The sequence below is a fragment of the Lagenorhynchus albirostris genome, chromosome 6, assembly GCF_949774975.1.
Source record: "Lagenorhynchus albirostris chromosome 6, mLagAlb1.1, whole genome shotgun sequence".
Taxonomy (NCBI): domain Eukaryota; kingdom Metazoa; phylum Chordata; class Mammalia; order Artiodactyla; family Delphinidae; genus Lagenorhynchus; species Lagenorhynchus albirostris.
In genome coordinates, this window is record NC_083100.1 from 1,980,316 (window position 1) to 2,003,230 (window position 22,915).

The 22,915-nt window shown below is 57.1% G+C and overlaps 1 protein-coding gene across 5 annotated transcripts in view; it reads left to right on the forward strand.

Moving 5' to 3' along the window:
* Positions 1-22,915, forward strand: part of HDAC4 (histone deacetylase 4) — a 244,201-nt gene that overhangs the window by 143,253 nt on the left and 78,033 nt on the right. For all 5 annotated transcript variants that reach the window (XM_060151668.1, XM_060151671.1, XM_060151670.1 and 2 more), the window contains 3 exons: positions 2,844-2,994; positions 11,956-12,076; positions 19,072-19,193. In XM_060151668.1, the coding sequence (XP_060007651.1) occupies positions 2,844-2,994; positions 11,956-12,076; positions 19,072-19,193 (394 nt within the window). The remainder of the gene's footprint in view (positions 1-2,843; positions 2,995-11,955; positions 12,077-19,071; positions 19,194-22,915) is intronic.

Below are 22,915 nucleotides of genomic sequence, written 5' to 3' on the forward strand. Positions count from 1 at the left end.
AAACTAATGATAACAAGGGACATGGTTCAGCCCCACCTCATTTACTCTTCTTTCCCAGTGGTGTCATTCGGTTTTCCTTTTAAAAGAGAAGAAAACATCGCTGTTTTGAAATGTATTAGCAAAATATATTAGCCGGGTTTTGGGAAGGTAATTTTGTTTTCCACAGACAGCTCTCAGCAGTGGCACTCAGTGTGCAGGGACGCCACGGGTGGGTGCTGAGCTGGGTGTACCCACTCCTGGCGGCCACACTCCTGCACGCCCTGCTGCATGACGCAGTCCGGGAAACGGCAGAGGAGCAGAGTCACCCGCGGGAGGTGCGAGCTGCTGCGCGGGGTCCGGACACTGGCTCCTCTGGGTGGTCCGCGGCCGCCTCCCTCTCCCTCCCTCCTGCGCAGGTTTTGGGCTTAGCTGCACCCTACTTCTCTGCCATTCTGTCCCTGTGGTCCCAGCTGGAAAGGAACCCCCTCCCCTTCGCGGCAGGGCTTGTGGGCAGGGCCGTGGGTCCCCTGCTGCGCGTGTGGGCACAGGTCTGACCAGCCCGCCAGGCTCCGTAGGGGCCCTGCTCTCAGGTCCCTTCCACTGCAGCAGGGCCGGGAGGCCGGCCATGCCATCTGCGGAGGCTCCCACGTGGGCCAGCGGGGCCGCAAGGAGGTGTCTGCCGCGGTCCCCGGGAGCGGCCACAAGCTGTTTCAGTCGTGCTGTGTCTCACACGCGTGGTCCATGACAGGGAGCTCGCTCGTCGGTGAAGCGTTCTCGACGGAGAGTCCCGGGGCCTCTTGGGTGACAGATTGCTGGCTCCCCCCCAGCCCGTCCCTCCACCCGGGGACAGGGAGGGGGTGGGCCCGCCCCACCCAGCAGCGAGGGGGACACGGGGGGCCCCCTGGAAGGTGCCGTGGACGAGGGCGGCTCCGTGCAGGTGGCCGGGGTGGAGGGTGTGGGCAGCCAGGCTGACCCCACTCAGGTCCTTCCATGGTGGCAAGTGCGCGTGGCCAGAGCCCTGGAGAGCGGGGGCAGGCGGGGGTGGGGAGACAGGCAGAGCGAGGGGCAGGTGCAGGGAGACAGAGGGAGAGCGAGGGGTAGGCAGAGAGGGGGACAGAGACAGACTGAAAGGGAGAGAGGGATAGGCAGAGAGGGGGCAGAGACAGACTGAAAGGGAGAGCGAGGGGTAGGCAGAGAGGGGGACAGAGACAGACAGCAAGAGAGAGAGAGAGAGAGATAGAGAGAGAGAGGGATGGGCAGAGGGGGGACAGAGACAGACTGAGAGGGAGAGCGAGGGGTAGGCAGAGAGGGGGACAGAGACAGCAAGAGAGAGAGAGAGAGAGAGAGAGGGATGGGCAGAGAGGGGGACAGAGATAGACAGCGAGAGAGAGGGATGGGCAGAGAGGGGGACAGAGACAGCGAGAGAGAGGGATGGGCAGAGAGGGGGACAGAGACAGACAGCGAGAGAGAGAGCGAGGGGGCAGACACGGGGATGGAGGAGCCGTGGGGCGGTAGGAGGCAGCACAGACCACCCCCCGCGGGCTTTTGCTGGTTGGTTGAGGTTTGAGGAAAACTGGTGTCCGGCGTGTCGGCGTAATTGAGCCTTTCCCGCAGCCCTGGTCCGCGCTGGCCGGCTCGTTCTTTCTCAGCTTTTCCAGGGCGATAAGTGACAGCGGGATTTGATTGCTGGTGAGCTTGAGCCCTTGTCCCCCATTTATTTTGAACCACTTTTTGGTGAATCTCTTGGTCTTTTTGCTCACCTTCTTAGGGGCTGCTTACCGTAGCCTTAGTAACTTACCACGGCCATCTCTGTGCTGCGAACACTGCACAGAGGTTTCCTCATTCATCTTTTGCATTTTAATTTTGTTTACAGTATTTATTAGGAAGGTAACTTTTTATGTTGTCAATTATGTTATTTCTGAAAATACGTGATATCATTTACACACGATGAAACGCACGGGCCTTGAGTGTCTGTCCGCCGCGCTTCGACAGTCCTGAGCATCTGAGCAAATGCTGTCTCTGTCAGGCAGTCCACACCCTACACAGCTCCCTCCTGCCTCATCTTCCTGCCTCACCCAAGAAGCTGCCTTCTTCTGATTTTTATCACCACGTCTTAGGATTTCCTGTTCCAGAACTTCGTGTGAATAGGCCCTTTGCATGTTGACTCTCCTCTGGCCCGTATCCCACAGCCCTGTCGACGCCGGACCCGCTCGCTTCGCTTGTCTTGCAGCCCGTGCGTGTTTTTTCCCGTATGTGCGGTTTATTCTTTTTCATTGCCGGGTGGGATTCTCACGTACAGACACACACTTCTGCCGCTGGGCTCACGCCTGAGGGGCGTCTGGGGTGTGTCGGGCTGCCGTGCACACAGCTGCCGCGCACAGTCTCGTGCAGGGCTTTGCGCAGATGTGTTTCCATGTCTCTTGGGTCAGTCGCGGGCGTGGGGTTGCTGGGTCTCGCGTGGGTGTGTGTTTAGCCTCGTAAGGATGGGCCAAACAATTTCCCCAAGCTGCCACACCATTTCGTACGCTTTTGCGTCATTCTCCAAAAGGCATTCCCAACGTATGAGATTGCGCAAATCTTCAGGCGTATTTTCTTCTAGCGATTCGGTCATTTTTATTTTCATTTTCGGCATTTAGCGTGGAGTGGTTAGGAGACATCCCCGAGCAGCCCTGCTTCCTGGACAGACTGAACGAGGGGACCTCCTTGGAGATGCGGGCCGTGCGCAGGGCGCGAGGTCCCCACGGCCACAGCGGCGCGGGGACGGGCTGGCCCTCTGCCGACCTTCTCGCGTGTGTGTCTGTCTCGTCGTCTTGCTTCGGGGCGAGGCTCTGACCGTCTCTTGTCTCCTCCCTCCCTGCCCGCAGCAACAGCAGGAGCTGCTGGCCGTGAAGCACCAGCAGGAGCTGCTGGAGCATCAGCGGAAGCTGGAGAGACACCGCCAAGAGCAGGAGCTGGCGAAGCAGCAGCGGGAGCAGAAGCTGCAGCAGCTCAAGCACAAGGAGAAAGGCAAAGAGAGTGAGTGCGTGGCGGAGCCGGCGGGTTGGCGGCGTGGGCGCGCTCGCCAGGCGGCTCTCCCCGCGGCCCAGGCCCCAGAAGCGGAGCTGGGGCAGGAGCCGCCTGGCTGGTGTCCCTCCCGGGGCTGTGCTTCTGGGCGCCCCAGCCTCAGGGCTGGTCCGCAGCTCTGTCTTCACTTGGGAGCTGCAGGGGGCATGCAGCCCCACTTTGGGTTTGACTTAAGCATTTGCAGGAGTGTTTGCAGACTCCTCGTGGGCTGAAAAGATACTAAGAACCAGAAAGCACCCCAGAAGCATAGTGAGCCTCACCTGTGTTCAGCCTTAACTTCTTCAAAGCTGTTTTGTTTTGAGGGCGTCAGTGAGCACCCAACACCAGGTGGCAGCTGCTAGGACGCCCCTGGGCTGAGAGGAGACGCGATGACCCACCTCTTAGGTGGCACATTTGCCCTTTGACCCCAGTTTTTTCTTTCCATTGCGGCCGTGCTTGTGCAAAGACCAGCCTGGTCGGTTATCCTCCAGGAGACACCCAACTGGATCTTAGCCAGGGGACTCCTCTGGGTGCCGTTCCCCCTTTGAAAATTAGGCGGAATTCCCCATGTCGGCGCTGGGCAGAGCGCCTGGGGCTCGCACGAAAGGATGGACGCGGTTCGGCATTCCACCCGCAGGGTGCCGTGTCCCTCCCAGGCTGTGGCTGAACAAACACTCCCTCGTGTGTATTTGGGCCCCGTTGTTTTGGTAGTTTGTCGTTTGCAGCGATACCCCCAGGACCTAAGGGGGGCGAGTGAACCCACTCTCACATCCCCAGGCTCTGGTCCTTTCTGCCCAAGACCTCAGAGCTCAGGTGAACGCACTGGCCCCTGTTAATCCCGCGTGTCAGTAAGTCACGACGTGCATTTCTCTCCTGGGTCGGGATTTGATGTCGTGACCGTATGGCGATTGACTCTGCCTGTGCCCACGAGCAAAACTAGAATTTTAGGCACCTGACCAGCACATATTTATCTATTTTGGCCGTGTTGGGGCTTCGTTTCTGCGCGAGGGCTTTCTCCAGTTGCGGCGAGCGGGGGCCACTCTTCATCGCGGTGCGCGGGCCTCTCACTGTCGCGGCCTCTACCATCGCGGAGCACGGGCTCCGGACGCGCAGGCTCAGCAGTTGTGGCGCACGGGCTTAGTTGCTCCGTGGCGTGTGAGATCTTCCCAGACCAGGGCTCGAACCCGTGTCCCCTGCATTGGCAGGGGGATTCTTAACCGCTGTGCCACCAGCGAAGCCCCCTACCAGTACATATTAACCTCAAAAAACCTCAAAAATTCTTTATCCTCAACTACTGAAAATGGTTAGCCCTGCAATCAAATCCCGCTAGCCTTCTAAGTCTGATTCTCTGGGAATTCCTCCTCCATTGCCGGACCCCCAGGTTGGGAAGCCTGACGTGGGGCTCAGAACCTTCTCTCCCGTGGGTGGACTTCTGTGGTATAAGTGTTCTCCAGTTTGTAACTCACCCACCCAGCGGTTATGGGATTTGATTTTGCTGTGATTGCGCCCCTCCTACCGTCTCACTGAACCTTCTCCTTTGTCTTCGGATGTGGGGCATCCTTTCTGGTGAGTTCCAGTGTCTTCCTGTCGTTGATTGTTCAGCCGTTAGTTGTGACGCCAGTGCTCTCGCAAGAGGTAGTGAGCGCACATCCTTCTACTCCACCCTCTTGAACCCAGTATTTGTACGTTCTTAGTTGTTTTTATACATAAAATTAACAGCTTTGCCAACAGTTACTACAGCTTTTCACTCTTGAAATAAATACACTTTAAATGTATTTTCACTTTAACTGTCTGATAGAGTTTCAATTTAGAAAGCAGGTCAAGAGAGTTTTTATTCCACGTGAAATCTAATTTTTCTATTAGTATTTGAAAGTAATTACTAAATCTGAATGGTGCATCTCGTTGGATCACAACAATTTGGTGAGATGGTGATGTACAGGCTCAGTGATGGCCCACAGTCGAGATTCCAGAAACGAGGACAGAAAGGCATCGGGAGAAGCGGAATTGCAGGTTTGGGTTGGCTGCTTGCACCGTGGTCTGTGGGCCACCTTGCGGCCCCGCAGTGGGCTGATGTGCCAGGTGGGGTCCATCACACTCACGGCTCTCACTCCCTGGCCTGCTGGCTCCCATGGCATCCGCCTGCCACCTACCCAGCTGGTCCACACAGCCAAGCTGGTCTCACCACCACTTGCTTTGCGCTGAGGGTGCGGCCAGGGTGCTGACCACACCTGAGCCTGTAGCACACGGTGTCAGGAACCAGCCCCCCAGTCGTGACGCACTGACCTGGAGCAGAGGACAGGTGCCTGTGCTCTCATTTCTGAAACTCCTGGGACGACTCTAAGGTGCCATGGAGGCTGAGAACCAGGGTCGGGGTCCATGTCCTCTCTCCGGGTTAGGGGCCTGAGCGTCTTGGCGGCTCAGTGGTCTCCCTCCGTGGCTTCCATAGAAGCTGCCCCGTGGACGACAGCACCCCGGTCCTCACAGGTGCCCTCGGGAGGGGCTCTGCTGCGGGCAGGATGGTGCGTGGGGTCCAGAGCTAAGGCGCACCTGCTGAGCCCCGCGCACCTGGCCCCTGACGTGGCCCCGCTCCCTGCCCGACCCCTGCTCCTTGCCCTCCCCTCAGTGTGCCTCGTCCACGTGCTTTTCTTTGGAGCGAGGGAATGGTTGTTTGCAGAGGATGGAGGGTTTAGATTGCTAGGATCGGCGAGTTGCTGTGCGCCCGGCGTGCCGGCAAACCCCAGTTCACCAGCTTGGTCTACAGTAACTCCTCCTAGTTGGCCAGAAAGTTCCAATAAAAATAACGTCTTCAGCCTCACAAAATATGAAAAGATTTGACTTCAGAAAACACGTTTAAAGTAAAAAACGACTTCTGCTGCCTGCTGAGCAGGCCCTTGACGGGGCGAAGGAATGTTCTCTGCTCCCCTCCAAGCTGGTCCCAGTGGCAGCCCTGGCGGTTTTCAGCTTGTGGGTTTGGGTGGTCGGGTTTTATTATTAATAACGGACTGTGTACAGTTGGGTCCTTGGCATGCTTGCGTCAGCTGTGCAGCCCTCAGAGTGTGGCCTTGAGAGAAGGCAGGCCTGGCAGGCCGTGCGCTGGACGCCGCTTGGGCTCCTGAGCGTGTGGGGCCTCACCGATGAACGAGAGTCTTGTTTGTGCAGCTTACGGAGCGTGGGGCGGGGAGCGCGCGTGTGGCGTTCAGCATCTCCACTTTGTAAGCGTTTGAAAAGGCAGTGCAGAGCTTCCGTTGTTTAGTTTCTTGGGTTTTTTTAAAAATGAATTTCTTTTTGAATATTTAATCAAAAGTTTTGTTACACTTAACATCTACTGTACTTTTAAGTAATCCTGCAGCTTTCTTGTACTTTTTTTTTTTTTTTTTTGCCGTACGCGGGCCTCTCACTGTTGTGGCCTCTCCCGTTGCGGAGCATAGGCTCCGGACGTGCAGGCTCAGCAGCCATGGCTCACGGGCCCAGGCGCTCCGCGGCACGTGGGATCTTCCCGGACCGGGGCACGAACCCGCGTCCCCAGCATCGGCAGGCAGAGTCTCAACCACTGCGCCACCGGGGAAGCCCCTTCTTGTACTTATCGATACCAGTGAATGCTGTTGATTTGGTAGAACAGTGACTTCTTAGAGTTTATGGCAATTTTCATCTTGTTCAGCACGAACACTCATCTTCAGTCAGTTTTATTTAAATTAACCGTGTTTAAGACTCCATGATACACTGTCTTTAAATCATATCGAAAGGAAAAATCCAACGGAAGACGAGTCTTCGCCCCCTGGGCAGTTTGGAACTCATACAGCTACGTGTTTTTCACTGTTAGTTACAGGTACAGCCTGTTGGGGAAGAAGGTGCCATTGCTTGAGGGAAGTCGTTCACTTTGTCTAAAAAATGGCTCAAAAGGGTGGAGATAAAAGATGGAACACCGGACCCCAAGAGAAGTTCTTTGCCCCGTTTGCTGGGGAAGTCGCGCGTTCCTCAGAGGCGCAAACCTGGCAGACGCGTCCCCACTCGGGTCTGGTGTCACATGCTGCAGGGCCTCCGGGGCCGCTGAGCCCCTGGGTCTCTGTCCCCAGCAGGCGGGCCCCGCCCAGATCCCCCTTCCCTTCCTGGGCTCCCTCCAGGGCTCGTCCTCTGATCGCTCCCCGGGGCTTTTGTTTACCTCCAGCCCTGCTGGCTGGCTCAGTGCCGGCACGTGCGTTCTCTGTAAAGCCTGTCAAATGATAAATGATCATCGACAGGAATTGATTTTTTTAAGTAAAGATGGAAACATTTGGTATTTATTCATCTACTGAAGGTGTTTTGTTGATGCTGGAAGTTTCATTGAAAGTGAAGAAGTCTTTTGAGAGGCGGGTATGTAACTAGAATGACGAGGATTAGAATCAGCATCTTCCGCTGGGAATTCTCTCCCTGTCAAGGAACCTTCCGGGTCATTTTATGGGGAAGGAAGTCAGGGTGTGGGGACGTGGGTTTGTTTTCTTCTGACTCCATAAGAGCCTGGCAAGGTGCACTCACCCACCCTAGAGCTGGCTGAGGGCCACGTGTGTCCGTGACCGCCCGGGGACCCCTCAGGCACACCTCCTCCTGTGAGGGCCCTGCAGGCGGCCCAGGGGACAAGGGTACTGTCCACCTCCCAGCCCAGCAGGTGCCTTGGAGTGCCTCCTCAGCCCCCGCCAGGGATGGGCCAGCGTCCCCCCGGACAGGGCAGCTGCCCTTGCCCGTCTGTGCACTTATCGTGCACGTGCCCTCCCTGCTGGAACTGGGCGTCTGTCCTTGTCCCTTCTTGGAGCTCAGGAGCCCATGGTGTGAGCCTGGGGTGTGGCCAGAGCAGGGAGAGTGAGCTCTTCCTCAGCGTGGCTCGCTCTGCAGGGCAGGGTGCCTCCACGTCAAGGGGGCTTTCTGAGCAGGTCGGGCCAGCTGACCCCCAGCCTGTCGGCTCCTGCCCCCCGAGAACCCTGCTTTGCATCATTTACTCCTTCCGGTCCTTTCAGAAGGACCTGAGGGTCAGCTCCTCAGACGGGCCCTCTGGGTCGTGTTGACCTCGTTGACCTTGCCCCGTCCCCGCACTGCCAGCGCACTGGAGCCAGACACCAAGCCCCTCATCTGGCTCCCGTTTCTTTCCTGGCGGGGTTGAACCTACCTTGCCCACTCCCTGCTGTAAAGGGCCCTCTGTGCGCCCCGTTCCCTGCCTCCTGCACCACCCCCTCCATTCCCTGGTTGGGGGGCACTTTGTGTTGTGACACGGTCCACACTTTGCGTATTTTGTCAGGTGTCCGCCTGGGGCTGAGAGGCCGTCAGGAATGCCGGGGGCTGCGTGTCAGGCACGTTATACACAGATTTCAGTGTTTCCACGAGTGTGATTTTTCAGACGAGACAGACAGGCTGAAAGTGTTCAGGACGGTCCAAGTCCAGCCCTGGCTGCATTTGGAGGGAACCCAGGGGCCTTGCTCAGAAGCGGAGGTGTGAGTTTATACCTCCAGTCACTTCCCACCGCCTGCTCTGGTCACCACTCCCGTGGCCCTTCGTGCTGGGTGTCGCTGGGTCTGGGCTGCTCTGCCTACTGGCTGGTGCACCCACACGCAAACGTCACATAGCACATGGAGCTCGGGCAAGCCTCCCTGCTCAAGAGATGATGAGTTGTCTCCTTGGACGCCGAGAAGGCCTGAGACAAAAGCCCGTGTGTCCCGACGGACCCTTCCAGATGCGCTCTGGACTCGGTTTAGGGCACTTTCCTGGTGCTTCCCTGGCTGGTCTAGTTCAGGTCCCTCTGCAGCGTGGAGGACCCTGTTCCTGAGGGGTTTGTTCTGCCTGACCCTGAAGTCCATCATGAAACGGCCACAGTGGGATGCTGCCTTTAACGCAGACCTATTTATAGACAGAAATTCAACTCGCGAATGATAACAGTTATGTTTGGAATTGGATAAAGGTGACGAGAAAGATATTTCTCTAATGATGTTAATAATTTATGAGCAATTTCTCAAAATATCTGTAGAGTCTTATACACCAAAATTCATTTCATACATCAGAGTGAAATGTGAAAGAAAAATAATAGAAAACCACTAAATGAATGAAAATCCAACACCAGAAAAACAAGGATAAAATGAAACTGATTGTTTCCCAAACCAGTGAAAAGATCAAATTCAAAGCTTCCAGGAAATGGAAAAAAAATCACAATGGATAAACTAGAATAGATGCCGTAAAAACAAGCACTGGAACATCTGAATTAGGAAAAACTTAAGTCTTTTCCTTCCAGTGCTGGGAAAACGCAGCGCTCTCGTCTCGTGTTTCTCCTTCAGCCTTACGTAGACACCACGCTCCCACAGAGCACTTCACTCCTGACACTTCTGGTCACCAGACATGTGTAGGATTTCCCCATAACAGGCAATTCTCTGCAACACCGGGTGGGTGTCCTACAGTTTCACTCAATTCTGACACTATCTCCCCAGAGCAAGCATCAGATCTCGCAGGTTCAGGACTCAGTCCCATAGGAAGATGAACAGCCAGATAAAGAGATACCGAGGGTGAGGTCTGGGAGGGTCCCAGGCACAGGAGACTCTGTCTCCGTGGGGTCGGGGTCCCCCTCCCAGTGCAGGTGTGCTCACCAACCCGGAAGCTCTCTGAACTGCGTACAGTTGGGGTTTTGTGGAGGCTTCCTCACGTGGGTATGATCAATTACTAGCTCCGCTTACAGCCCCTCTCCCCACTCTGGAGCGTGAGGGTGGAGCTGAGAATGCCAAGCTTCTCGTCAAGGCTTGGTGTTCCTGGTGACCATCCCCCTCCCAGGAGCCCCGTGAGAACAAGAGATGCTTCTCATGCTCTGATCCCTTAGGGAATTGCAAGCGTTTTAGGAGCTTTGTGCCTGGACCAGGGCAGAGACCACTGTTTTCTGTTATCTCACAGCTTCAGAATATAATCCACATTTTAAAGGGAAGTGAGAGACCAGGACAGACCTTGCATGTGCAAGCAGAACGCAGAGCTGGGAGCCGGGACGCTGGCGAGACCGAGCATCCGAACAACCTCACTGGCGCTGTCCACCCTCAGCGCAGCTTATAGCATTCGTGTGAGGCTTAAATGCGCCGCACCAGCATATGGCGGCTGCCAGTAGATGTATTACTGAAGAAAAGCCACACGCACTAAAGGCTGCACATCTAAAGTGTACACACAGACCCACAGCGGCACCACACACGCGACAGGAAGACTCTGGAAGAAAAGCGAGCCAAGGACGTAACGGTGCATCACTGGAGAGGAGAACCAGTGTACGTCCCCAGGGCTGTCAGGGCCTGGCAGAGGGAACCAGGCGGTCTTCTCATTTGCAGCAAGTAGTACTCCCGAGTACCGATAGACAAGGGTCAGGTGGTACTCCCAAATACGATTAGAGATAGAGACGTGGGTCAGGTGGTACTCCTGAGTACTACCAGATAGAGACACAGGGTGAAGGTAGTACTCCTGAGTATTGATAGAGACAAGGGTCAGGTGGTACTCCTGAGTACTGATAGAGACACAGGGTCAGGTGGTACTCCCAAATACTATTAGAGATAGAGACGTGGGTCAGGTGGTAGTCCTGAGTGCTACTAGATAGAGACACAGGGTGAAGGTAGTACTCCTGAGTATTGATAGACAAGGGTCAGGTGGTACTCCCAAATATTATCAGAGATAGAGACATGGGTCAGGTGGTACTCCTGAGTACTGATAGAGACACAGGGTCAGGTGGTACTCCCGAGTACTGATAGACAAGGGTCAGGTGGTACTCCCAAATACTATTAGAGATAGAGACGTGGGTCAGGTGGTACTTCTGAGTACTGATAGAGACACAGGGTACCTGGTCTATGGCCAGTGGGGTTGCACTTGGTGGTCATGTATAGAGGCATTTTGGAAAACAACTTAGAAGGTGCTTCAGGGGCTGTTAATATCGTTTTGTTGGATGCAGGCATTTTGCTCATCTCTTCAGAGGACAGAATCCTAAGCGTGGGGGACGATATTTACTTGCAAATGTTGACACGACATGGTTTCTAACAAGAACAACAAAAGGAAATGTCTAAAAATGTCTCCCAGTTGGGAAAGGGTTTTGTAAACTCTGCATTGCTCACCTCATGAAGCGTTTTCCCGCCATTACAAATGCTGTTTGAATTCTGTGTGACAACAGGGAAAACACTCACCGCCGTCTCTAATGGAAGGATGGGTCCGAAGTGCCCTGGAGTCTGATTGCAGCTCTGAGGAAAACACGTGAGGTGCCGGCAGACCTTGAGTCAGCGTGGTGGGCTTGGACTTTAGTTGTGTGTGTCTGTTTCTCAAATTGGCCAGTTTTCTCTAACGGGGCTGTGAACGACCGCTACGACCACCAGAAAAAAAACACAGAACCCAAGATTTCAGCTTTAGCCTACAGCCACCTACTGAGACAAAGCACATTTCACTTGGTGAAATGCGCTTTGTCTCAGTAGGTGGCTGTAGGCTGGAAAGAGCAGGAACATCCCCTGACAGGGCTGGAAAGGGCCCCAGCTGCCCTGCCCCTGCCCTCTGCCCAGGTCCCGGGAGGCACGCCTCATCCCTGTCACACGGGTCGCAGGCACCTTTTCTCTGAGGCTCTGTTCCTTCTTGCTGCAGCGAGAAAGAAACCACCCAGCTGCTCTGCCTGATTCAGGACCTCCTTCTATGTAAGAGGATTAGAACTCCCTTCAGCAGTGGGTTCGTGTTAGGTTACAATAGGATTTTGTGCTGCATTTTAAATAGGGTGCAATTACATAAAATACTCCTGGGAAGAAGGTCTCTTCCTTCAAGCCCTCCTGTCCGTCTCTTTTCCTTGAGATGCTCTCTGGCGTCGGCAGCGTCCTGAATGGGAATCCCACCCTCTCCATCCCTGTCCTGCCTTGCCTGGCACGTGGTTCAGGGTCCCCTGGGGCAGAGCCTCGACTCACCCGCCTCTGCTTTCTCCCGCGCCAGGTGCTGTGGCCAGCACAGAAGTGAAGATGAAGCTGCAGGAGTTTGTCCTCAATAAGAAGAAGGCGCTGGCCCACCGGAACCTGAACCACTGCATGTCCAGTGACCCTCGCTACTGGTATGGGTAAGTGGAGGGGCCGGGTCTCCCCTGCGCCCGGGTGCACGGGGTCTGGGGGTAGACCGGAGTGGTGCTCAGTTCTTCACCCTGGAGGGCGTGGAATTAGAAACTCCGTGAGCCAGCAGCACATGTGGTCAGACCAGCGTCGTCCAGGTGCGGAGGGGGCCTGTCTTTAAACAAACCTTAAAGAGGCGTTCGTGGGGCCAGTGCCTAACCATTATTCTTGGCTTCTCACGCAGTTCTTTGGCCACAGAAAGAACCTCTTAAAAAGGAACTCTGGTCTAAATCGTCCGTAGGCACCCCCCAAATTTCTACCCGGTGTGTTATTGATTCCCAGGCAAGTCAAAAGCACCTGTGGTCTTTTCATTGTTTTTATACTAAGAACCCTCTCCCAGAGCCCGCTTAATGGACAGAGACCACCAAGGGCCTTGTTCGTGCTCAGAACTGAAAGCCAAAGAGGTCTTTCACTTTGTGGCGAGGATGCGCGTGTGCCGGGGCCCTTTCCTCTGGGCCTGTGCGCGGCTCAGCAGGGCTGGCAGTCGACACATGCCGAGTTGGAAGCGAGTGACAAAGTTATGTGGCTTTAAACCATGGTCAAAGGTGCCTCAGATTTTCGCTTTGACTCTACTTTTCTACAACTTTTCAAGGGCTTTTTTCTGTTCTAGAAGAAACCTCACAGGGCAGTTTCCATAAATGGAAACGTGATCATCGTTAATTCATTGGGGGATGTAGCTCTTCTGGAGCTCCCAGACGGGCAGCAGTTCTGCTAAAACGCCGCCAGATCCCACTGGAGTGAACCCGTTTGCTTCAGTAGGTGACGCTGGTCATCGTGGTATAACATGAAGGCCACCTCTGCTCCGAGCGTCTGCAGCCCCTCAGGCCGCGCTCACACAAGCAGGCTGTCTGCCGTTCAGCCAGCGGCACGCCTCGCCCAGAGCAGAGACGGCAGCGGTGGTCCCCGAAAAGCCAGACACAGCAGCCGTGTGCCCCGGAGCGGTGGAGAGTTCTGGGGCAGCACACCTGGGGGCCCCACGATGTGGTGGCGCCGATCCGTGGTCTCCCCCGCTAGTGGCAGCCCCCTGGGTGTTGCAGTGGGAAAGCTCCGTTTCCCCCTTTGGGGCGGGTTGCCGGGCAGACGCCCTGCAGTGCAGTGGGTTAGGTAGGGTGGGCGGGTGGGCGAGGACGTGGGCACCGCCCAGGAGTAGCCGGTAGGGCAGGGTGAGGAGGTGCTCCTAGATCCTCCATGGGGGAGGGGATGGGATCCGAGGGTCGGATGCCAGGAGCCGTTTCAGGAGAGGGTCTATCCCCAGCTGGGGGGCTTCGGGAGCCGCGGTAAGAGCGCTGTGGGCCCAAAGGAGGTTGGGTGGTGAGAGCAGAGGTCATGGTTGACCACACTGGGGTCCTCTGACAGTGGCCACAGTGATGTGAAGAGATCGGGGCGGCCAGTGCCAGGACACCCCGTGAGTGGTGGGGCGAGGTGTGCGGGCTGGCAGGAGTAGAGGCCCAGGACACCCCGTGAGTGGTGGGGCGAGGTGTGCGGGCTGGCAGGAGTAGAGGCCCAGGACACCCCGTGAGTGGTGGGGCGAGGTGTTCGGGCTGGCAGGAGTAGAGGCCCAGGACACCCCGTGAGTGGTGGGGCGAGGTGTGCGGGCTGGCAGGAGTAGAGGCCCAGGACACCCCGTGAGTGGTGGGGCGAGGTGTGCGGGCTGGCAGGAGTAGAGAGAGGCCCAGGACACCCCGTGAGTGGTGGGGTGAGGGGTGAGGTGTTCGGGCTGGCAGGAGTAGAGGCCCAGGACACCCCGTGAGTGGTGGGGCGAGGTGTGCGGGCTGGCAGGAGTAGAGGCCCAGGACACCCCGTGAGTGGTGGGGCGAGGGGTGAGGTGTTCGGGCTGGCAGGAGTAGAGGCCCAGGACACCCCGTGAGTGGTGGGGCGAGGGGTGAGGTGTTCGGGCTGGCAGGAGTAGAGGCCCAAGACACCCCGTGAGTGGTGGGGCGAGGTGTGCGGGCTGGCAGGAGTAGAGGCCCAGGACACCCCGTGAGTGGTGGGGCGAGGGGTGAGGTGTTCGGGCTGGCAGGAGTAGAGGCCCAGGACACCCCGTGAGTGGTGGGGCGAGGTGTGCGGGCTGGCAGGAGTAGAGGCCCAGGACACCCCGTGAGTGGTGGGGTGAGGGGTGAGGTGTTCGGGCTGGCAGGAGTAGAGGCCCAGGACACCCCGTGAGTGGTGGGGCGAGGTGTGCGGGCTGGCAGGAGTAGAGGCCCAGGACACCCCGTGAGTGGTGGGGCGAGGTGTTCGGGCTGGCAGGAGTAGAGGCCCAGGACACCCCGTGAGTGGTGGGGTGAGGGGTGAGGTGTTCGGGCTGGCAGGAGTAGAGGCCCAGGACACCCCGTGAGTGGTGGGGCGAGGTGTTCGGGCTGGCAGGAGTAGAGGCCCAGGACACCCCGTGAGTGGTGGGGCGAGGTGTGCGGGCTGGCAGGAGTAGAGGCCCAGGACACCCCGTGAGTGGTGGGGCGAGGGGTGAGGTGTTCGGGCTGGCAGGAGTAGAGGCCCAGGACACCCCGTGAGTGGTGGGGTGAGGGGTGAGGTGTTCGGGCTGGCAGGAGTAGAGGCCATGATGATGTGCTTGCACATGACCGGGAGGATGGAGCCTGCAGGATGGGAAAGTGCTGGCGGCTGCCGGGGAGGGGTGGTCTCCGCAGAGCTGCACGTGCCAGGAGGTTGGAAGGGAGAAAGGGCTTTGGGGAGGAGGGTCAGCAAGGAGCACCTGGGAGCCGAGAAGGGGCAGGTGGGGGCATGCAGGGTGGCTAGGCCTGGGGGCAGGGTGCCAGAAGGGGCTGACACGCCGCTCCCTGGTGAGCAGGGCAGCCGAGACCTGGCGGAGGCTTGCTTGCCCGGGTCCAGCGTTTCGTGGGGAGCTCCCTCTTCCCCGGGGGACTGGGCTGTGCAGGCTGCAGTGGGGAAGGACTTGTCTCAGCAGAGTCAGCCAGGAATGGGTTTGTTTGTGTTGGGTTTGGCACCTTTCTCGTTTTGTCACCCAAAACCAAACCAGATCATGGAACACATTCACTTGCTGCATGAAGGCAAAACTTTGCTGGAAAACCAATCCAGCAAAGAACCAATCTTGATGGGGAAGAGCCGCACCTTGACCCTGGCTTCGTGCCACACATGACAGTCAGCTTAAGTGTCATGGACCTGCCGTAAAAGCTAAGTTGTTAAAACTTCCAGAAGGAAACATAGGAAAAAGTTTTCATGACCTTGGGGAAGAGGTAGGCAAAGACTTCTTAAAACACTAAAATCTTCAAGCATAAACCAAAAAACATAAACTTAATCAAAATGTAAAACTTTCACTCTTTGAAAGCCACCCTTAAGAAAATAAAAAGGCAGGGCGCAGGCAGGAAGAAAATATTCGCCATGCATGTATCTGACAGAGCACTTGATCCAAAACATATAAAGAGCTTCTACAAGTCAATAACAAAAAAACAGGCAACCTCCTGAAAAAGTATGGGCAAAAGACGTGACCCGATACCTCACAAAATAAAGATGCAAATGGTCAGTAAGCACATGAAAAGATGGTGAGTCACCCGGGAAATGCAGTGCGCAGCAAGGTGCCCCCTCACAGCCAGTGGGTTTGAAATTGAACAAACCCAGTGTTGGCCAAAGCGTGGAGGCCCTGGACCCCTACACGTGGCCAGTGGGGATTGAAGTGGCACAGCCACCGTGGCAGTTTCCTATGAAGGTAAACATACTCCCACCCCATGACCTGGCCACGCTCCTAGGTGTTCCTCCAAGAGAAGTAAAGTCTTCCATCCGGGCAAAGACTTGTGTCCTCATGGTCATAGCAGCTTTATTCATTATCGCCAGAGAACGGAAGCAGCTGAGTGCCCACCAGCAGGTGAGTGGTGAAACACAGGGGCACCCGCTCCCTGGTCTGCTGCTCAGCGAGGCCCAGGGCTGCCTGCCAACACCTAGAAACACTAAGCTTGGTCGAAGACGCAGCGTCTGTGCATTGCGATGCCTTTGCCAGCAGTTCTAGGGTCAGCACAGCTGAGCTGTAGTGACAGGAAGCCAGGCGGCAGGGGCTGGGGGTGGAGATCCCTTGCCAGAGGACAGTGGGCCTTCTGTGAAGGCGGCGCTGCTCTGTATCGTTACTGGGTGCTGGTTCCATGGTGTACATGTGTGAAAACCCCCAGCTTTAAGCTCATCATATGAGACTGTGGTGGCTGTCCGTGTGGCAGCCACCAGCCACGTGGGCTCCAGGGCGTTGAAGCGAGCTGTTCAGATTGAGACAAGCTGTGAATGTCAGACACGCTGGATCTCAGAGCCTCATGGGAAAAAAGAACGGGGACTATTTCATTAATACTTTTTAGATTGATTACATGTTGATACGATAGGATTGGGGATAAATTGGGTTAAGGAGAACACGGAAGTTGATTTCACTGCTTCCTTTTTGCTCGTGTGCACATGTCTATGAGAGAATTTTAAATTGCACATGTAGCCGGTGTTACTTCCTTTGGACAGCGCTGGTGTGAGTGATTACAAGTTGTATTTATTTTAAATCACCTGCATAAATCTGAGGTAATAGAAAAGACCAATGGTTGATAGAATTGAAATGGCCGAACTTGTGTTTAGCTTTATTCTGTACTACAATCAGAGGGACGTTTAGAAAGCAAACAAGGCATATTTGTTTTTCCATCTTCATCAGGAAGGATTGTCTTTAAGACAAGGTGCCCCTCCCATCAGCCAGGGTCACAGCAGACACACCCGCCTGTGCGTCCTCCCCTGGCAGGAATGAAGGCTTGAAAACCTGGAAGACGATTCTGGTTGGGGCTGAGTTAGACAGGAGAGCGGCAATTCAGGTTCTGCCCCCGGGGTACAAGGGTGGGGGGCGGGTGTGTGTGTGTGTGTGTGTGTGTGTGTGTGTGTGTGTGTGTGTGTGTAAGTGTGCATGCAGCCAGGGACAGGACTTGGCGTTGGCTCACACGTCCGGACTCTTGCTTGCTGGGGGCAGGTGTGAGCCCTGGGCTGTGTGATGAGGGACGGGTGCCCCCCCCACCCCTGGAGGGCAGGTGGCCTGTGTTTTCCTTGGGAGCCCTGAGCGCGGGGCATCTAGTGATGAGTTGGTTTCCCTTGGTTTTGCGCAGTTTGGGGAAGCCAGGCTGCTGTGCGTGACGTGCGTCCCTCTTGACGTCTGGGTTCATCTGCGCTGGTACCAGCTGGATCAGTCCGGCTGCCTACTCTGGGCCACACACTCTTGGACGACGCAGAGCAGGTCTGCTGAGAGCTCTCAGGCCAGCACACAGGCAGATTCATGCCAGCTGCCTCCTGTTCTAGCTCATTTTAAGGCTGGACAAGAAAGTGAGGATTTGAATACTGACAGCAACTCAAGAGATCAAATCAGAAGAGAAAATCTATTAGAAAATCTTAAACAAATAGCTTCTCCTACTTCTGGCTTAATTACAAACAAACTCTACCATTAAAGTATAACTATAAGAGTTATTATTACCTATAATATTTTATTAATCATAATTGTCTATTTTTTTAAATCATGTAATACACACACAGGCCTTTCCATGTTTCTTATGAAGGAGCAAGTGAACTCTTTCCCAGGTTAGAACTTGGCACTGAAGGAGAGGTTTGGGACCGGCCAAGGCCATGCTCCCTGGAGGATGTGGCCTGAAGATGTCAGATGCAGAGAGTTGCCCTCAGACCTCTAATGGGGTTGTGCAAGGGTGGCCCCCCGAGGTGAGGCCTGGCGGCACGACACGAAGAGGGCACAGCCAGCGTGAGGGTGGCCGGTCCGGCCCTGATCCCCGGCCCTGGCCCCTTGACATGTGTCCCGATTGGGAGGTGCTGTGCCCTGGGCAGAGGGGGTGCACAGCCTGGCAGGGCGGTTCTCCGGGGCTCTCTGGGCGCTTCCCATGATGCTGCCAGCTGGGATCCTGGGATTAGGCTCCATGATCACCAAGTTCTCTGCACCGGTTTGCTCTCAAATATTTAAACATCCACCTGTAAGCATTTAAGTGCTCACATTCTTAATTCAAATAACACCAGGTGCGTACATGTGGAGTACTGTGTATTCAAATAAATAGTCTAACAAATTCCACATAAGTTGGCAAATTCGTTTCACGTCATTAAGCAGATTACACAGTTTAGGGACTCACAGAATTCATTACACCTTCTGAGCCTCCAGGAGGCCGAGCAGAGGCGGCCGCGCCCCCAGAACGTTTGCTGACGGTCAGGCGCGGCCGGCACCCTCCTCTTCCCGAGGTCTGATCCCCACGTTCAGCCTCCTCCTGGCGGCCGCCCCTGTCCAGCCATTTCAAGGATTTTGTGTTGTGCCCGGCCCCTCATAAAGCAAGTAAATTTCATGAATCAGCTCCCAGGGCAGAGGTGTTGCCGCCAGCCCCTCCCTCCCCAGGGGAGGGGAGATGGCTGGGACCACCGTCCCCGTAAAGGCACTTCTGCTGAAGGGAGTCCCCACGTGGCTCCTGCCCTCAAGAACCAGACGTCACCAGCACTGTCCCCGAAGTCCCCCGCCAGGTCTCAGCTGCGTCCGGCACGCCTGTGTCCCTTGCACCTGGAGCCCACCTGTCTCCCTCTGTCCCCTGTGTCCTGAGGACCGTCCCCTCTGTGGCCAGTGGTGACAACCCGCCCCCCCCCGCCAGCCTGAGAACAGACCCAGTCAGGAGACACCCGAGGAAGAGGCTGTGCAGAGCCCAGGCGCCGGGACCACGGGCATGCGGTCGTGCCAGCCTGCTGTCCCCGGCGCCGAGGGCCCGGCGGGGGAGGCTGCGGTCGGCGTCTGTTCGCTTGTTCAGTGTTGGTTTTGTGTCGTTTCAGTCTTGCCCCAGAGAGGAGGCCGGCTGCGAGCTGGGCTGGCGCGTCAGAGGAAGGACCGGCGTCGTGGGGACCTGTGCAGGGCTCCCGTGCGCGCTCCCTCTGCACGGCCATGTGTGCCCGTGCGTGCGGGTCACTAAGACTCTGTCCTGCCCGTTCTCTGCAGGAAGACGCAGCACAGCTCCCTGGACCAGAGCTCCCCGCCCCAGAGCGGGGCGTCGGTCTCCTACAGCCACCCGGTCCTGGGCATGTACGACGCCAAAGATGACTTTCCTCTCAGAAAGACAGGTCGGTGCAGGGGCTGCAGCGGGCGGGGAGGGCGTCCCAGGCGGGGAGGGAAACCTGTACGAGGAGGGAGCTCACTGTGTCCTGGGAGGCCCCTCAGGTGCGCGTCTCAGGTTACGTCAGCAGTTCCCTCATGGACCAGAAGGATAAGCGTGTCAGACACAAGCAGGGCTCCCAGGGCGCTTGGATTTTCTCCTAGCGGTGGTGGTTTAAGCGGCAATGCCTTTTAAGAAAAATCAGATGGGCCGTGGGCCGTGCGTTAGGGCGGCCAGAAGGCCAGGGGCTGGAGGAGAGGTGTTTCCGGAAGCTTTGCCCCCGAGAAGTGAGGGCCTGGGCTGCGGAGGGCCAGCTGCCCTGGTCTCAGAGGTGGCAGGTGGAGCCCACGGCCACAGGGCCGCGTGGGAGATGCCAGGCGCCTGCTTCACAGAATGGGAATGTGCGACACAGCTTTTTCTTCATGAAGACGAATTTTGTTTCCTCCAAAGGATTTTGGTCCATTCTGGACAGAAACGCTCTAAAGCAGCTTCTTCACCCTGGGGATGAGGTATTGGGAGCAGGGCCGGAGGCTCCCCTGCCACTCTGTCCTAAGGACAGAAGACGTGGGGCCTCTCGGGGGGCAGAGCTGCGCCCCGGAGAGCACATGGTGTAGCAAAGCCCGAACGGGAGCCGGAGGTGAAGGGAGGGGGAGTTCAGCTCAGCCTCCGTGGACTTGACCCCAGCACAGGTGTGGGGGGCAGGGGCCCCAGGGTGCAGGGGGTCGGCAGAGGCCACCCACCCCGCCCCCCGTGTCAGAGGGGAGGCATCTGCCCACGTGGGCGGGGTTTCATCCAAGGTGAAAGTGCAGCTTCTGTCCTCTTCTCTCCAGTTCGAGTGCATGGCTGTCACCCATGGTCCCCCAAGAAGGGTGTGGGCTTCACCCTGAGAGCCTGCGGGCTCTGTAGAAAGGGGCGTCTGTCGGCACCCAGGCCGGCTCCCCCAGGTTGCCCTCCACGCCCCCCTTCTGGAGCCTGGGGCTGAGATCAGCCACGCTCCAATCAGCGAAACGGGGGCCTGTGCTTGGAAAGGCCCTGGGCGAGGAGACAAAGGCCGCGCCTGCCCCGGGAAGCCTGGCCCTAGTGGGAGCGCAGCCGGGGTAGCAGGGCTCTGAGCGAGTGGGCGGTGGTCCTGCAGCCTGGCGGGTCTCTCCCGCCTGGTTTGCAGCTCCGTGCCCCAGGACAGATTCCTGAGGCTCTCCTGGCCTCAGTCTCTCATCAGTAAAGTGGGTGCACTGGGCGCACCGTGCTTCCTCCCGCCCTGGGCGTGGCAGGCGTGGTGCCCACGGCCCCTGGAGCAGCAGACTCCGGAGGACACGGAGAACTGGGCTCCTGGCCGCCGGGTGGAGCCGTCCACCTCCCTCAGGGCCCTTCCTCTCTGGAGAGCACAGCTTCCCCCGAGGGAAGCAGCTGTTCACAGGAAACACTGGTTGGTTGCTGAGACACGGGAAACGTGACGGGTTTCTCTCCATTGCTGGCTGAAGCCGCCCTGCTTCACGAGGGACAGCTCTGCAGTCAGCCTGGCCCTCACCGTCCAGCGTCCTTGGCAGACAGCCTCGCCGAGCGAGTTTGCACATCTGTGAAATGGGGCAGCAGTGCCGCTACTTCAGGGGTGGATCCGTGTGGGGCTGCTGCCTCAGAGGGCAGGTCAGGGGGCGGGTGGGGGTCAGGAGCAGAAGGGAGGATTTGGCCGCTCGTGGGCCGTGCGCACAGCCTCCAGTGAGGCCACCAGGGACACGGAGCCGCGCCCTCCAGCCCCTCCCCCGCCCTTCCCTGTCAGCGTTCCCTCGGGGGTGGCAGGGTCCGGTTTGTAGAGTGAGCGTGGGGCATACCTGTGGCCCGTTTTACCCAATCCAGTCACTGAAGACCCCTCAGTGAGCCTTTACGGCCCTGCTGTCAGCGACTGCTGTCCCAGTGGTTCCTTGACGGCCCCAGGGGACAGAGTCCAGGGCTGCAGGGAGCCGTGTGTCTGTTACCAGCTCAGGGCTGGCGGTGGCCCCTGGGTGGACACTCACGCTGGGTGCCTTGCCAAGTCACAGGACAGTAAGCCGGGGTCCTCTGGGTTCCTGGCACTTAGCCTGCAGGGGGTGCGCTCACTCCAAGGCGGTGCCTCGTGCCCGAGCCCAAGCAACGGCTGCCGCCCGCCTGTGTCTTCCCTGCGATGAGTGAGCGAGCAGTGGCCGGGCGCTTCCTGGGTGCCGGGCCCTGAGCTGCTGTGGCAGGCGGGGGGACGGGCCACAGTCCTCAGCCTCCTCCAGTCCCGCCAGAGGAGGTGAACGGCAGGGTCCAGGCCCAGGGTGGACCTCAGGTTCCGCCTGTGGGGCCCAGCCAGGGAGGGGCCCCGGGCACGTGGAGGGCAAAGCTAGGTTTTCACCCCAGTACAGATAGAGTGGACCGAGGCCCCGTCTCAGGTCTCTGCAGAGGCCCTGGCCCCACTCCTCAGCCTGCACCCCAGCAGGGCCTCCACCGCCTGACAAGGGTCTGCCGGAGGCAAGGCGGCATGCAGCAGCCGGTGGAGAGCGGGGCGTCTCTGAGCACTGTGGCCACATGTGTCAGTGAACAAGCGAAGCTCTCTCCCTGCCTCCTGGTGAGCTGAACAGTAGTTGTACTAGTTTATTTTACGTCCACGTGTAGCGTGGGTCGAGGTCACCAGGGAGGAGGTCACAGCCGCCTTTGTCACGTGATGCTCGTCTCTGCAGTGTGGGAAGGGGCCGGTCGCCGCGTGGTCCACGTGTTGTTCTGTTGCAGTTTGCGGAACCCGTGGCATCCTGGTGGCCTGGGCAGTGGTGGGCAACGCCCGCACCCTGCATAGTTGTGCCTGGGTGTCTTTTATATGCATCAGGTACAGGGTGGTAGATGCCCTGCGGCTGTTGCTCGGGGCCGGGCCAGGGAATCGGCCCTTTCTGAGCTGCCCGGACGGAGAGAAGGGGGTTCACTCCACAGTGCCTGGCCCTGCCGGGCCCCCTCCGCTTCCAGCCCCCGCACGGGGCTTTTGTACTGGGCTGTCTTCCATCAACTTTGTGCTCATTAAACAGTAGGTGTGAAAGTGCTCAGGTTTTCAAAAAGGCTTTGTTGTGCTTTTCCAAGGAAACTTGCAGAGATGGCGAGTATGGTCAAGTACTAGGCAGTGTCTACGCTGAGAAGGGCCTCGCTCCAAACTTCGATTTCTATCAAACTTGGACTCCTCCTCACTTGAGAAGTGAGACTTGAACGAATCTTTTTCAGACACGCCCTGTTCATATCTGAGCTTGATGGCCACCTGAAATACGCTGTTGAAACTACTGAGTAGGAAAGAGGGTGTAGGAAAATACCAATCCTAAGCATCAAGTAGAGTGCTTTGTTAATTAAAAATCCCAGAAGGAAGGCGTACATACGACAAATTAGAACATAAGTAGAACGCACACATGTGCGTGTTACCCCCAGAGACAGCTCCCGTTACGGGTTTGGCATCTCTCTGTGCAGATGTGGTCTATGCCTGTGTGTAGGGTGTGCGTCTGTGTGTGTGTGTATGATGTGTACGGACAGTCTCTTTGTCAAGAAAAACACCTGCTTTGCCCTTTGGCTGCAACTTTATTTTTCAGTTAACACTGTATCGTGGGTACCACTCCATTTCAGTGTATCAAGAGCAGCACCTTTTTCTATATTATCCCAACATGCGAAGATTACAGCAGTTGTAACAGTTTTCTAGTTTTT